We start from the raw sequence: 13234 nt of genomic DNA, 5'->3' as shown, positions 1-13234 counted from the left end.
TATTTGGTGAACATCAACTCTTAAGTATATTTGCATGATTTTATGGTTCTATCTTGGCACCAAAACAATACTCTAAATTTGCTCAATAAATGTTTACATACAAAATAAACTAATTCACAGTTAAATACACTGACAAAATATCTACCCAACTAAACTAATTAACAACCAAAACTATAAAATCAAATTAAAAATAGGTATGACTGCAAAATAAAATGAAAGAAAAATCCCATTGTAGGATTTAAAGACAGGGAAGAATGGGATTAACTCAGACTTCTCATCCATATCCTATTATTAAGTGCCAGTCCTACAAGCACCCATATTTTTCTGGAAATACAGTTCTGTCGCACTAACTCTCTATGTACTTTCCATGACTGCAGTGATGACCCTAACAAAATAGCAACTGAAACAAAGGCTTCAGTGAGGAAAGACACCTTAAAAATATAAATAATGGTAAAATATTATCTAATGACTGTGGAAACACAAGCAAAGAGTGGTTTATCAAATAAAATGTTAACAATACTTTGGGAGTGAGCTACATTTCCTAAATAATCTTTCTACAAACAAATCATCACAATTTCTGGTCACACAGAGTTTCTGTAACAGTCTAATCATGGTCTCCTAGGGAAATAATCTGAACAACCTAGATGCCTTGAAGACAGCTTTAATATTAGAAATCATATGCTTACCACTTTTATTATATATTTGGAGCATCTACAACACAACAGTAATTATTGGGTATCCTATATATTATTTGTTACTAAACTGATACATAGAGGATCTGAGCTTTCATCTCCCTTCACTGAAACACAGCAAAAAATAATAATAATTAGTATGCTGTAATACAATTTTCCAAGCATTATGGGTTTCATTCATACGCAAGATTTTATTTTGAAAATACCTTCTATGAGCAGAATTTCTTTTTTACTTTACAATTCCTAAAAGTCACAATTGAAAAAGATAGAGGAGGAATGAAATATGGCATAAGCAGATCACACACATACTATAAACATGTACATATAATAGTACGTGTAACCACTGAAAATATCTTTTCTTAAACAATTACTAATATATACCCATTTTGGAGAAAATACATATAGTCTGTTCTACTATTTATTTAGAACTATAATTATCTCAATCATAAATCCTATCTTCCAAATAGAAATTTAACCATTAATCTAATCATTATACTGTAAATATGTGTGTGCATATATATACACTGTCCTAAATATTTCAACTTCTTGCAGAGCAGCACCAGAAATTTTTGAAGTTCCAATTTTACAAAAGATTTTCAAACCAAATACATTAGCTTTACTGGGATGGCTGATATTTCTAAAATTTATGAGCACTCACTCTGTACCAGATACCAGTGAAAAGGTTTTTACACGTTTTAACTTATTTAATGCTCACAAGCAGTCAACGGCTTAGTTATTAATCTCCATATTCCAGATGAAAAAAACTGAGGCACAGCCATATTAAAAAGCTTACCTACAGTTTCACAGTTAAAAAGGGATGAAGCAGGAATTCAAACTCAAGGAGCAAGAGGCTTCACTGACCTTTTAAATACCCTACCTACTACATCCAATGCAAGTGACTTATTAAGTATGTATTACTTACAAGTCCCATATTTTCAAAATCCCGTCTAACATTTTACATGCTTGTCAGCCATTCCCCCTGGATGTCTAGGTGTGTTATTTCAAATGTAATAAAATACGTCAGACAAAATTCTACTCTAAAGCTGGGTTGCCATTCCAGATTTCTTTCAAAGGTGTTCTCCAGTTAAATAAGGAATTGTAGGAAGGTATATCAACATCAAGCACTCCCTCATTACCAAAGAGTGACTAGATAGTCCGTGAGCTTTTTAAAGGGTTGTTACATTCTTTAGTTCCCATAATTATCTATTCAATGACTTCCAGGGAAAAACAAAGCAAGCAACAACAAAAACCTGCAAAAACATCCTGGGAAAAGACCAGTAACTTAAGAAAACAATCTGCCAATAAAAACAACTAGAGTATTTTAATACTGATACGTTACAGTAGGGTGAAACTAGGGGAAAGTTAAGCCTATTTTCTAAACAGAAGAGGCAGCAACTTCTATAATTAAAACAATACCTGGTCAAGGTAAAATAACTATATTATACTTCAAGGCCATTTTTAACACCATGGCATTTTTACTACATTTACTTCATGTTAAGTTTAACAAAGAATTGCTGTAGCTCATTATAGTCTGGCCTCCAACTACAGGAGGAATAGATTTTAAGAGTTTTCACAAAGTCCAGAATTATTTTCTCTCACAAAATAATTCAGAAAGTTATCCATAATGGTCTCTAAAACAGTGGTTCTCATCCTTCCCTGTACATTACAATCACCCAGGGAGCTTTAAAGTCCTAACAGTGAGGTGGTAGCCTGACCGATTAAAACAATCTCTAAACGGGAAACCCAAGTATCAGAATTCTTTAAAGTTTTCTTTCTTAATGTCATGAAAAGCTTCCTTAACAGGCAAGAGTTTCAAATATTGGTAACTTCAACCAAAAAGAACTAAAACCATTTTGCCCAGAACCAGAGCATGTGCAGGCAGTAATAACAAACAGCAGTGTCTACTATACTACTGCTGTTGAACAACCTTGAAACTATGGTTCTTGTATTTGTCTCACTCAAAATTATGATTTTTCCCCTAAATGAAGCTTTTTTACTTTTTAATATTTGCTTCTTTAACTGTTTTTATAATAGCTACTTTTACTTAATTCACTTATTAGTTCACTCTGTACTAGGAATGCAGGAGGTGGGATGGAGATGGGGGCCAAGAGTGGGTTATAAAAGTGCCAAAACGTATGGGCTGATGGTCAAAAGCTTACAGAAAACTCTTACTCAAATATCTAACTCCTTTTCAAAAGGCAGTATAAGTAATTAATAAAAGACTTTGGGTCATCAGAATTGCTAGCAAGCAAGGAATGGAGATTTTTCTCTTTAGATCCACTGACAATTTAATTTCCCTGAGCCTCATCCATAAAATAGTATAATAATGGGGGGAGGGGTGCTTCTTCCCATTCCTGGGATTCCCTTCTATGTATGATTGAGGTACTCTCCTAGCCTAATACTCTGGTTTGTTTATTCCCTTACTTAAACACTTGGAGGAGGGTCAATCTGGTCCATTTAGAAGGACAACAGTATAGGTCACAGTTTAGCCTCTTCCTCCTCCTCCGTCCCTTTTTTGGAGAAACATGACTCAATCTAAGCTTTATATGGGTAGGCCCCCAAAATGGAGAAATTCTCCTCTGTACCTGTGCAGAGAGTCTGAATTATTGACTGTTGGTAAACCCCTTTCCCACGTTCATCAGTATTGGTTTTGGGTGTTGTTTTTGTTTGTTTTTTTAATTTTATTTTTTGAGAGACCGAATACCAGCAGGGGAGGAGAGGGGGAGACTCAGAATCCAAAGTAGGCTCTAGGCTCTGGGCTGTCAGGACAGAGCCCAATGCAGCACTCAAACTCACGAATCACAAGATCATGACCTGAGCCAAAGTCAGAAGCTCAACCAACTGAGGCACCCAGGTGCCCCGTGTTGTTGTTGTTTTTAATTAATGTGATATTTTGCTTACCAATGGTTTTTCTCCTTGTTCCTCTCTAAAGTGGTTTAATATTCAGGCAAAGAAATGGGTATTAGTTATTGGACTCCATTTAAACCTTAATATCCACCTACTTCACAGAGTTTGGTAAACTTTAAAAGACATAATACATATAAAAATCTTAACACAGTACCTAGAACATAGTAAAGCACTCTAGCATAACTGCTAATTCAATATCAAAATACTCAAAAATAAGAGGACCAATTTTAAAGCATTTATCAATTCATTATACAACACCTCAATATAAATTCAAATGAAATACTCCTTCTAAAATAGATCAATAAAAATAAGATTCCCCCACCCTCACTGAAAGAATATAGATCCCTCCAATCACTGAAAGAATGTAACCAGCAATAATACTAATGACAACATGGAATAATAGATTTATAGTCAGAACATTCATTAAAGCAGGAAACATTTATAGCCTATGAAATCCTCAGTAACTAATGCATACAGAAACTGAAATATAATGTGCATAAGCAAAATCAAATAACATAAAATATTAAAATTTATTATAGAATCAGTTGGACATCTAAAAATTTAAGAGGAAATATGTTCAAGTCAGTTTACACTATAAATTTAACTGTATTAGCAATATGCTAAAAGCACACTCAAAAAATCTAAAGAAAGATATATTTCATCCAATAAACACATTAATAGAAAATTGGTTCTTCAAAATGAGCCCAGGAACTCACTAATAGCAAGAGTAACCAGAGATCTATGGCCCTTTAGTTTTGTGAAACCCTTGAAACTATCTGTAAAATGTCACGTATATGTACATGCATATATGGTTAAAAATTCTCTCCACTTTCATTACATTCTCAAAGGTTACCATTCAAAAAAAGAAAATATCATCAAGTATCATTTTATAAATAATCACTCCCAGTTTATCCATTTATTCAGACTGTCTAGTGAGTTTCTTGCACTATGATTTTTTCAATTTGGATAATCTTAGCATATAATAAACTTTTAAGGAATCTAAAACAATATACAAAAAAATAAGCTACTTTTAAAAAAAAAAATAGGTACCTACCTTTTAAGTGTTCCTCGGACATAATTTTTCCATTAACATGCAGTGTTTTTATCCTTGTTCTCAAATCCATTGTGTTATTTTCCTGTGTTTCTTCAGCTGGTAGTTTTTCAAAAATGCTTTCAATGAAATTGGTGTTATTCTTCAAGTCATTCAGTAGTTCCCAAAATGAAGCTGCTGTACATGTATCAAATGTGATAGTACTTTGGGGATTAAGTTTTCCAATGTCAGCCTTCTTACTCAGAGTTAAATTTCTAGAATATAATCTTGTATTGATATTGCTTTTCCTTAAGAGGGTCTTATAGACCTCTTTCTTCTTTACAGTTTTCTCTTTTAGTTTTTGTTTCTCAGTGTGGATGCAACTTGCATTTTCTCCTTTGTAACAATTTTGATCTAACAATGGGAAAATAGGCTTACTCTGTAATTGATACTGGATTTCAGTAGATCCAGTAGTACTAACTCCATCATTAAGATGATCTGAATCTTTAGAATATACTGCAAGACCAGATACAACCAACATATCTGCCAAATTGTTTTTCTCATGAATGACATCTACTTCCAGTTTTGTTTGAAAATCAGACTTCTTCAAGTGAAAAACTAAGCCTGGTTTACTTAGCAAATCTTGAAAAAAACTTTTGGCTTCTTCATTCCAATGTTTCCCCTTAGCAGGTAAGATACCATCTAAGATACAAGGATAACTTAACCTTGGTAAATTCAAAAGTTCCACAGGAACAACTTTCAGATTTTTTGTATCCGAATAAGGTACATAAACAGAAAATCCATAGTCGATCAATACAAGTAGTAAAGACTGATTAGACACCTCAGAAATTTCTACTCTGTTCCACTGATCTTCCAATTCATATTTGAACAAACAACTAGCACCAGGAATTATGCACTCTTGAGGCATTGTTTGTAAGTTTTCTGGTAGATCAGAAAGCAACACAAAGAGAGATTTCATTGTGTCAAAGAAATCTTCTAACTGAACACAGAAATCTGATGGATCAGAAATAGCAGTGACAATACCAGAATATTGCTTTCCATTTTGGAGTGGGGCCCAAGTATAGGATCTTACTGCACATGATACAGGAGTCTTAGATTCCATATTAAAAATGGTTTCTGAAGACCTAAGTTTGTTTTCAACATGAACTGCATTCAGATTTAAGTATTCCAAAAGTAACAGGCCATCTACCAAAATGTCTACTTCCCACACAGAGTCTAAACATTTCAGGAAAAGAATATTTATTTCTAGATGAGCAAATAAACACACAATAGACTCAAATGACCGTTTTCTAAAATTTTCAAACCAAATCCATTTACAAGGCACAGCTTGTCTTGGAATATTTCTCATTTCATTACTAAGCACCTTGGTATTATCTAAAGGGACTATTTCATACCTACCACGATCTACTAAAAAAACAAGCACTTTCTCATCAACACACTTCTTTTCTACTTTTGATCGATACCATTTCAAGGTTTTTTTAGATTTTGCCAAGCACTCTAAGCCTTTTTCAATATTTTCCATTGATAAAGAAGGGTTTTTTACTTCCTTAGTGATTAATACTGATAAATCTGATAAGGTTTTTTTATTTTTTGTTAAGTTCACATAAAATGTCCCATTTTTTGAGACGTAAAGTATTTCAGCCTTTTCCAATTGTCCAGGTTTTAACTCTTCAAAAGGAATGTCACCCAGCTGTTGGTAGGCTGGTTGAAGGATTATAGACCCTTGGTATTCATTTGATCTTCGTTTCTTCATTTCGTTATCCTCACCAGAACTCGCCTTTTGAGAGACAACCGCCGGCATCTGCACTACTGTTTTCTGTAGTTTTGAACATGCTGTCCACTTCAGTAGTTCATTAATAACACATGTTCCATTGCAAGTGATATTTACTTCCCATTTCTGCTCATGCTTTTTCAAAAATTCACATGCAACTGTTTTGTTACTTACTCTTGATGCAAAATAATCCACAGTTTCACTGTCCCATATTTCATCAGGCTCATTCCACTTGACTCCACTAAGAAAAGAATGGATTCCTAGCCGAGGAATTGTTAAGAATTCCCTCTGAAATTCATAAATTTTTGATGTGCTTATCACCGCAGTGTTACCATAGTCAATAAATTCCACTTCGAAAGAATTTCCTGGCAAACTTTTCTTAATGACTGCTCTGTAAATGGCATGGTCACCAGAGTATTCTGCAACTACAAGGTCTCCCACCACAGGCTTAACAAATTTTCTCTCTTTCACTATTTTTGTTCTTCTTTCATTTAGAGCGTCTGTGAGTCTGATGATTACATTTTCATTTTCCGCAAGCTGAATATGGAAACTTGCTGGATTAGTGATATTAGAAATATATCCTTTAACTTTGGCATTCAAGGAAATTTTAGGTTGAGGAAGATCTTTGATCTGTGGTCTAGTAAGACTATATGGGTTTTGAGAGGCTGCTTTATTTAATTCTTGGATGAAAGATGGTGATACAATCCTTACTGATTTTTGGCCCACATCATTTTCATCAAGAGTATGTGCAGATCCAGGGACAATTTTTACACCTTTATTTTTGAATCCATCACTCAAAGGCTTCACTTTGCTTTTTGACACAGATTCAATTTTATAACAAGCTGACTGTTTCAAAAGCTTGGCATGTGTACTTCTGGGATTCATTAACTGATCTGTTTTGCTTTGAGAACATGTTACTAGATTAATTTTATTTATATTATGAGGATAATGGTTTTCTATTTTGCCTTTCAAAGAAGTAGTAAGTCTCTTATTTATTTTATGACCCTTTTCCACACACGGTGCTAGATCACAATGTTTTTTTCTGTAAGCATGAAGCAACATTTTAATTTTCTGATTTATATGTTGATATCCATCATATAATTCTACACCAAGCTGGCCATCTGGCTCCCTGGACAATATTATTGCCCTTAACGGTTTTCCCAAAAAATTATCTTTAAACCAGCTACTGATTTCTGCTGGAATATCTACATCTCTAAGATTCGACAAAAAACACTTAATGGCTTGCATAGGTGTAAACAGCAACTCTGGAAACTGATCTGAAATAGCTCTCAAGGTACTTTCTTCTACTAATTGCTTATTTCCAAAGTCCACAAAATAGACCAGAAAGTCAGTTAATGAGTCTGTTGGCACTGCTAAAGCTCGATAAAAGAGACCATCCTCTGCATACTTAGATATGCACAATCTCATTCTACTAGAGTCATATTTTGGACAATATCTGAGGTTAATAATCTCTGTGATTTTTGTTTCTATCACCTCCAGGTCTTTATTATTTCTACTAAGGTGGCAATAAAACTTTTTAGGACTATATATGTGAGACATGTATATTTCTTCCTCACTTCCAATTTTTATGTTAAAGGAAGAATAATAGTAACTGTAAAGACTAACTGAAGATGGAAATGGTTTTGATAATGTAGTATACTGTGCAGAGCCATGATTCATAAGAAATTCTTTTGCACTAGTAAGTGGAGATTGTAAATCCACTAAGTTACATAAAGAGTTTGGATATGTAAGAACTAAGGCATAAATGACACAAGTCAATAATCCTTTAGATGAAGAAATAAAATTCCCAAAGTCTCTGCATGCTTCTCTTGTCCAACTGAATGATTTACAACTAATGGGTTCAACTAAATGATTAAGACTACATCTGAAGGCTTGGCCTTCTAACAAAAGAAAATGTGGGTTAATAGCACAAGTATCTTTAACTAAAACTCTTTCCTGGTAACCATAATCAACAAATACTATGTCAAGTTCTTTTTGTGATACTTGAGTCAAAACAGCAGCTCTATACCACTTCCCATCTTTGGAATACTTAGCAACACAAGCAATCTGCCCAATCTGATAAGGATCTGAATGAATGCTATAATAATTCTGAATTTGTTCCATTAGTAATTTTAGGTCTCCTAACTTACATTGAAGCTGGCATGAGAAGTCACCTGGGCCATAGTAAGAAGAACACTTTACTTCAAGGACTGTTCCTGGTTTAAATATATATTCTTTATAAGGTCGTGGTGACTCAGGTGCCACAGATGAGGTGAAAGGATTTTTTAAATCTGAGACATTAACAGCTGGGGTTTTCACCAAACACAAGTTACTTTCTTTTAGTTTATTTGAATGGTACTTTTTAGGTATAGGGCCTCTAAGAAGGGCAGGTAAGACTTTAATATTAATTTTGTTTTTCGATTTTAAATTTAACACTGAATTTCCACTTGCAGATTTGGGATAACACTCTGGTTCTACTTCCCAATATTCTGCAAATCCAGCTTGTAACATAAGAGAGACAACATCAATATTTTCTGAGGCTTCAATACTCTGAATATTTACAATGTACTTGTCATCTTTTTTTGCTAGAACTTGCAGCAAAATTGCTTTGTTCAAAACAATTTTTTTAAAATAGTCAATTGCTGCCTTCACCCATATATCTTCAATAGGAAATATATGTGCAAGTGAACAGCACATGGCTAAGGCAGGCAACTCACAAAACTCTGGAAGCAAAACTTTTACATCAAAAAATGGTATGGAATCAGTATTTCCATAATCTAAAAAATAAACGTTAATCTTATAGCCATTAATTTCAGTGATGACAGCTCTGTAAAAATGTCTATCCTTGCTGTATCTAGCACAACAAAATAATCCAGGTTCTGGATTTCTTAGAATCAGTTCATTGTTTTCACAAAAATCATAAAATTTATTTATATTTTTCATTATATCCTGAAGTTCATTCTGATGTTCATTAGTACGTACCCAGAAATTTGATGGGTTTAATACATATACTACAAAAGCTATATAGGCAGCCTCTATGTCCATCTCTACAGTTTTAGTAGGAACACTTACTTTCAAAGAGTTTTTGTTTAGATAATCTGTTGACAGTTCAGGATTTCCAATAAAACGCTCAACTGCAAAGCTGTTTACATCAGAAACACCAGTCTCTTTAAACATACTAGAGATTTTTGATTCAGATACTGGACAGAGTACTTGTGTGCCTACAGTCTTCAACAGACACTTAGAACTAATTGTAGACTCATGAGTTTGTAGTGTTACATAATACAAATGTTCATCTTTATTGAACCAATCGATGTGTGCATATACTATCTGTCCTAGCAAGGCTTGTTTAAATATAGTCAGTTGAGATTTTCTGGCATCTCTATCTGGACTGTGTAAATATGTCAGAGAACACGGAAATGAAAATAATGGTACTAAAATAAAATCCTGTTTAAGTTTCTTTACGTGAATTGAAGGTATAGCCTCACTACTGCCATAATCCATGAACCAAATTTTCACCTGATTATTGGGCAAGAGCTGCTGAAGAATTCCTCTGTACCACTGTCCATTTCTTCTTTTGGCAACACAAAGTAATCCAAAGTTATCACATGTAGGACTACTTTCTTGACTGATAGCATCATAATGCAAAGTCATACACACTGTTAAGTTTTCTAACTCTGGAATCCATTTAATTAGTTGACAATAAAATTTACTTGGGCTCAATGCAGAGGATACCTTTATACTTTCAACCCTGCCTACTGACAAAGATGGCTGCAAATTATCCAGAATGTGTTGAATATCAAGTGAAGTAGCATTCTTTCTTAACAATAATTCAGATCTTTTATGTTGTAATAAATCTGGCATTTCTTGTGGGAATTCTTTTAACATTTCCACAATAAGACGAAATGAATCCCCATCAATAAGTCTGCCTAACTGTAACTCAAGAACCTGGGATATAATTTTTGGCACTTCTAGAAGAGTCCTTTGAAGAGGCAACACAGCTTGTACACAACCTTTCACTCGTAGTCCAACTAATGACTTGAAATAATTCAAAGCTTTAGGAGGCCATCTTTCCCCATTTGGTAGTATGTTGGCAAAAATACCAAATATTACCCGTGGCGGTAGCTCAAATAAGTTGCCACAGGCTGAAGCAACCTGTGTACTATCAACTCTTAGTTCTTTTCCGTGATCTATCAGGAGCACTGTATATAGTTCATTTTTCTTTTCCACGACTCTTCCTCTTTGCCATTCTCCAGATACTCTTTCTTTCACCAAACAAAATTCATCAATGTCCACACTATTTTTTACTTTTGGAATATGCTGCATTTCCCTCTGTAATATGTGGTAGTCAAACTCACATTCAATATTATTTCTGCCTTGAAATCTCACTAGAATGTCCTTGGGAAAACATTCTATATGTGATATTGTCAGATCCATGTCTGAAAACATTGGTAACAGAGATGTGGAATCCATTTTCTAAAAAGCAAATAATAAGTACTAATTAGCTTCTGAATACGCAACTGTCACAATTAAATTTGCCATATAGATATCTGAAACTAGCCTTCTGTAAATTTGGTATGTAAACATAAACCTTAAAATCATTATATGCCTGTATATCACACTGAACATGTTGGTTAAAAAAAATTCACTGGACAAGATGGGAGAGATAAACAAAATATAACTTCACTGCCTTCCATTTTTAAAAATACTTCTATTGAATTAATGAAGAAAACATGAAAAACAGGAAGTATATATGATGACTGGAAAAAAGAGGAATTCAATCTTCATTTTCTAGAAACTTACAAGTTTCTACTAGATATTGGACAGATGTGGGGTAATAGAAGGAAGTCAAAGTCCACTGGAGACCTCCTTCTACTCCTGTTAGAAAACTACTTTCCCTCATTGCAGACTTCTCACAACACAGAACTCAAAAGGGTGAATGCTAGGAGTAAGGGCAGATAGTGAACCCACAAGAGACAGAATGTTTGCACTCCCCATTCTGTCGATTAGTAACTTTTGGACCCTATCAGCATCATTATACAACTCCCGAATACATCTTTGATGGAGAGCAATAGGCTAAGTCACAGACACCATTAAGGAAAGCCAGGCCTGTAAAGACCCTAAGGCAGGTTAGGTAAATTCAGACCCTGTCCCTGACATGCCTGGCCACAAAAAGTATGGAAGGAAAAGAAATCTTTAGCACAGAGGCAAAGCTGTAACTATGGCTTCAGCTAACTTTCTCTAGATTGACAGGATTCTAAAAATAGTAAAACAAATATTTAAGTATAAAATATTCCCCAAATTCAGGCAAGAACCGACATTGATTGTGATAGGTCACACAGCTAAGCTCAACTTCTACTTGACTTGGAGTTAACACTTCGCAACTATCAGTTTCTTTCCATGAGAAAAACATTGGACTTAAAAAGAGAGCAAGAAAACCAATTAAAAGAAACCAAGGAAATGCTCCCTTAAGGAATAAATATGTTGAAGGAAACAGAAAAAATTTCCTTTTCAAAAGTCTGATTTCTGTTTGCAAGAGGTCAAAAGAGAGCACTACACTTTTTTTTTATAGGACTAAGTGGTCATTAAGATGCAACAACTGCAGTTACGAAGAAATACACGTAAGAAATTTAAAACTGCAATGAGGAAAGTCAACACAAAATAAAGATAAATGAGGGGCGCCTGGGTGGCTCAGTCGGTTAAGTGTCTGACTCTGGCTCAGGTCATGATCTCCTGGCCCTGCGTCAGGCTCTGTGCGTACAGCCAGTGCAGAGCCTGGAGCCTGTTTCAGATTCTGTCTCTCTCTCTCTCTCTCTCTCTCCCCCTCTCTCTCTGACCCTTCCCTGCTCATGCTGTCTCTCTCTCAGAAATAAACGAAAACATTAAAAAAAATCAAAATAAAGATAAATGAAATAGAATTTTGAGAGAATACCCGAAAACTCAGAGGAAAAAATAAGAACATGAAAGAAAAACATAGGACAAAAATATAAAATCTTATCCAAATATAAACATGATCTCGAAGATAAACAGAACAAAAGCCCTTTCTAAGCCTTAAAACCCAAGTCCAAAAATTGAAACAGGCCACTGTAAGGCTAGAGAAAGAGTTAAGATTTAGGGACATCTGGGTGCGAATTATGGTTTTTATTTCCTCCTAATTAATTTGGTGGTAATCACTGTCTGATCTATAGATTACAGCCTATGCTTATTTGATCCTGATGTCTGTAGGAATAAAGAATCAATGGACAAGACACTTAAGACTTGCATTAGAATAAACCAATAACAAGAATAAACTTGTCTTCAAGACAAGAAAGACCTTAAACCACCATTATTTAAAGTCAGAGGCCCATACCCAATTCCCAGACTTAGGTCAATTTACAGGTGCTCAAGAAAGGATCCTGTACTAGAACACCAGAACACTCTTCCTGGCATTCACCTAAAAGCTGTTGTGACCACACCCATCAGAGAAAATAGGAAAAGGAAAAAAAAATACTTGTCTTTCAGGAAACATACCACTCTTTAGGTATAAGAAGCAGATTTGGTCAGGATGCCTTCATTAAATGAAGGGGTATATACAATATAAGCCAAAGAAAACCCAAACACACAAAGAAGTTGAATAGAATTAACTACTGGAAGCCTAAACCTCCCTCAAACAATACAAATGGCCTCATGTGGAGTTTCACAGCAGAAGGGAGGAAAAAAAATCTGAGCCTGGTTTGCATATGCTCTCACCTAATGCCAGGAACATCTAGAAACAGATTGCTGAAGCACCTGGGGAGGCCTTGCCTGAGAAACAAAATGAAATAGTCATAGTTG

At 34.6% G+C, this 13234-nt stretch overlaps 1 protein-coding gene across 1 annotated transcript; it reads right to left on the bottom strand.

The window, feature by feature from the left end:
- Positions 1-740: 740 nt before the first annotated feature.
- Positions 741-10894, bottom strand: TDRD15 (tudor domain containing 15). Its single transcript, XM_077751057.1, has 2 exons — positions 4654-10894; positions 741-799 (listed from the first exon to the last, which is right to left on the bottom strand). The coding sequence occupies exons 1-2, from the start codon at positions 10892-10894 to the stop codon at positions 741-743; spliced, it is 6300 nt and encodes a 2099-aa protein (XP_077607183.1).
- Between the last annotated feature and the right edge of the window lie 2340 nt (positions 10895-13234).

This window comes from Crocuta crocuta, unplaced genomic scaffold (assembly GCF_008692635.1).
Source record: "Crocuta crocuta isolate KB4526 unplaced genomic scaffold, BGI_CrCroc_1.0 scaffold129, whole genome shotgun sequence".
Taxonomy (NCBI): Eukaryota; Metazoa; Chordata; class Mammalia; order Carnivora; family Hyaenidae; genus Crocuta; species Crocuta crocuta.
This window is presented reverse-complemented; position numbering and strand designations above follow the sequence as displayed.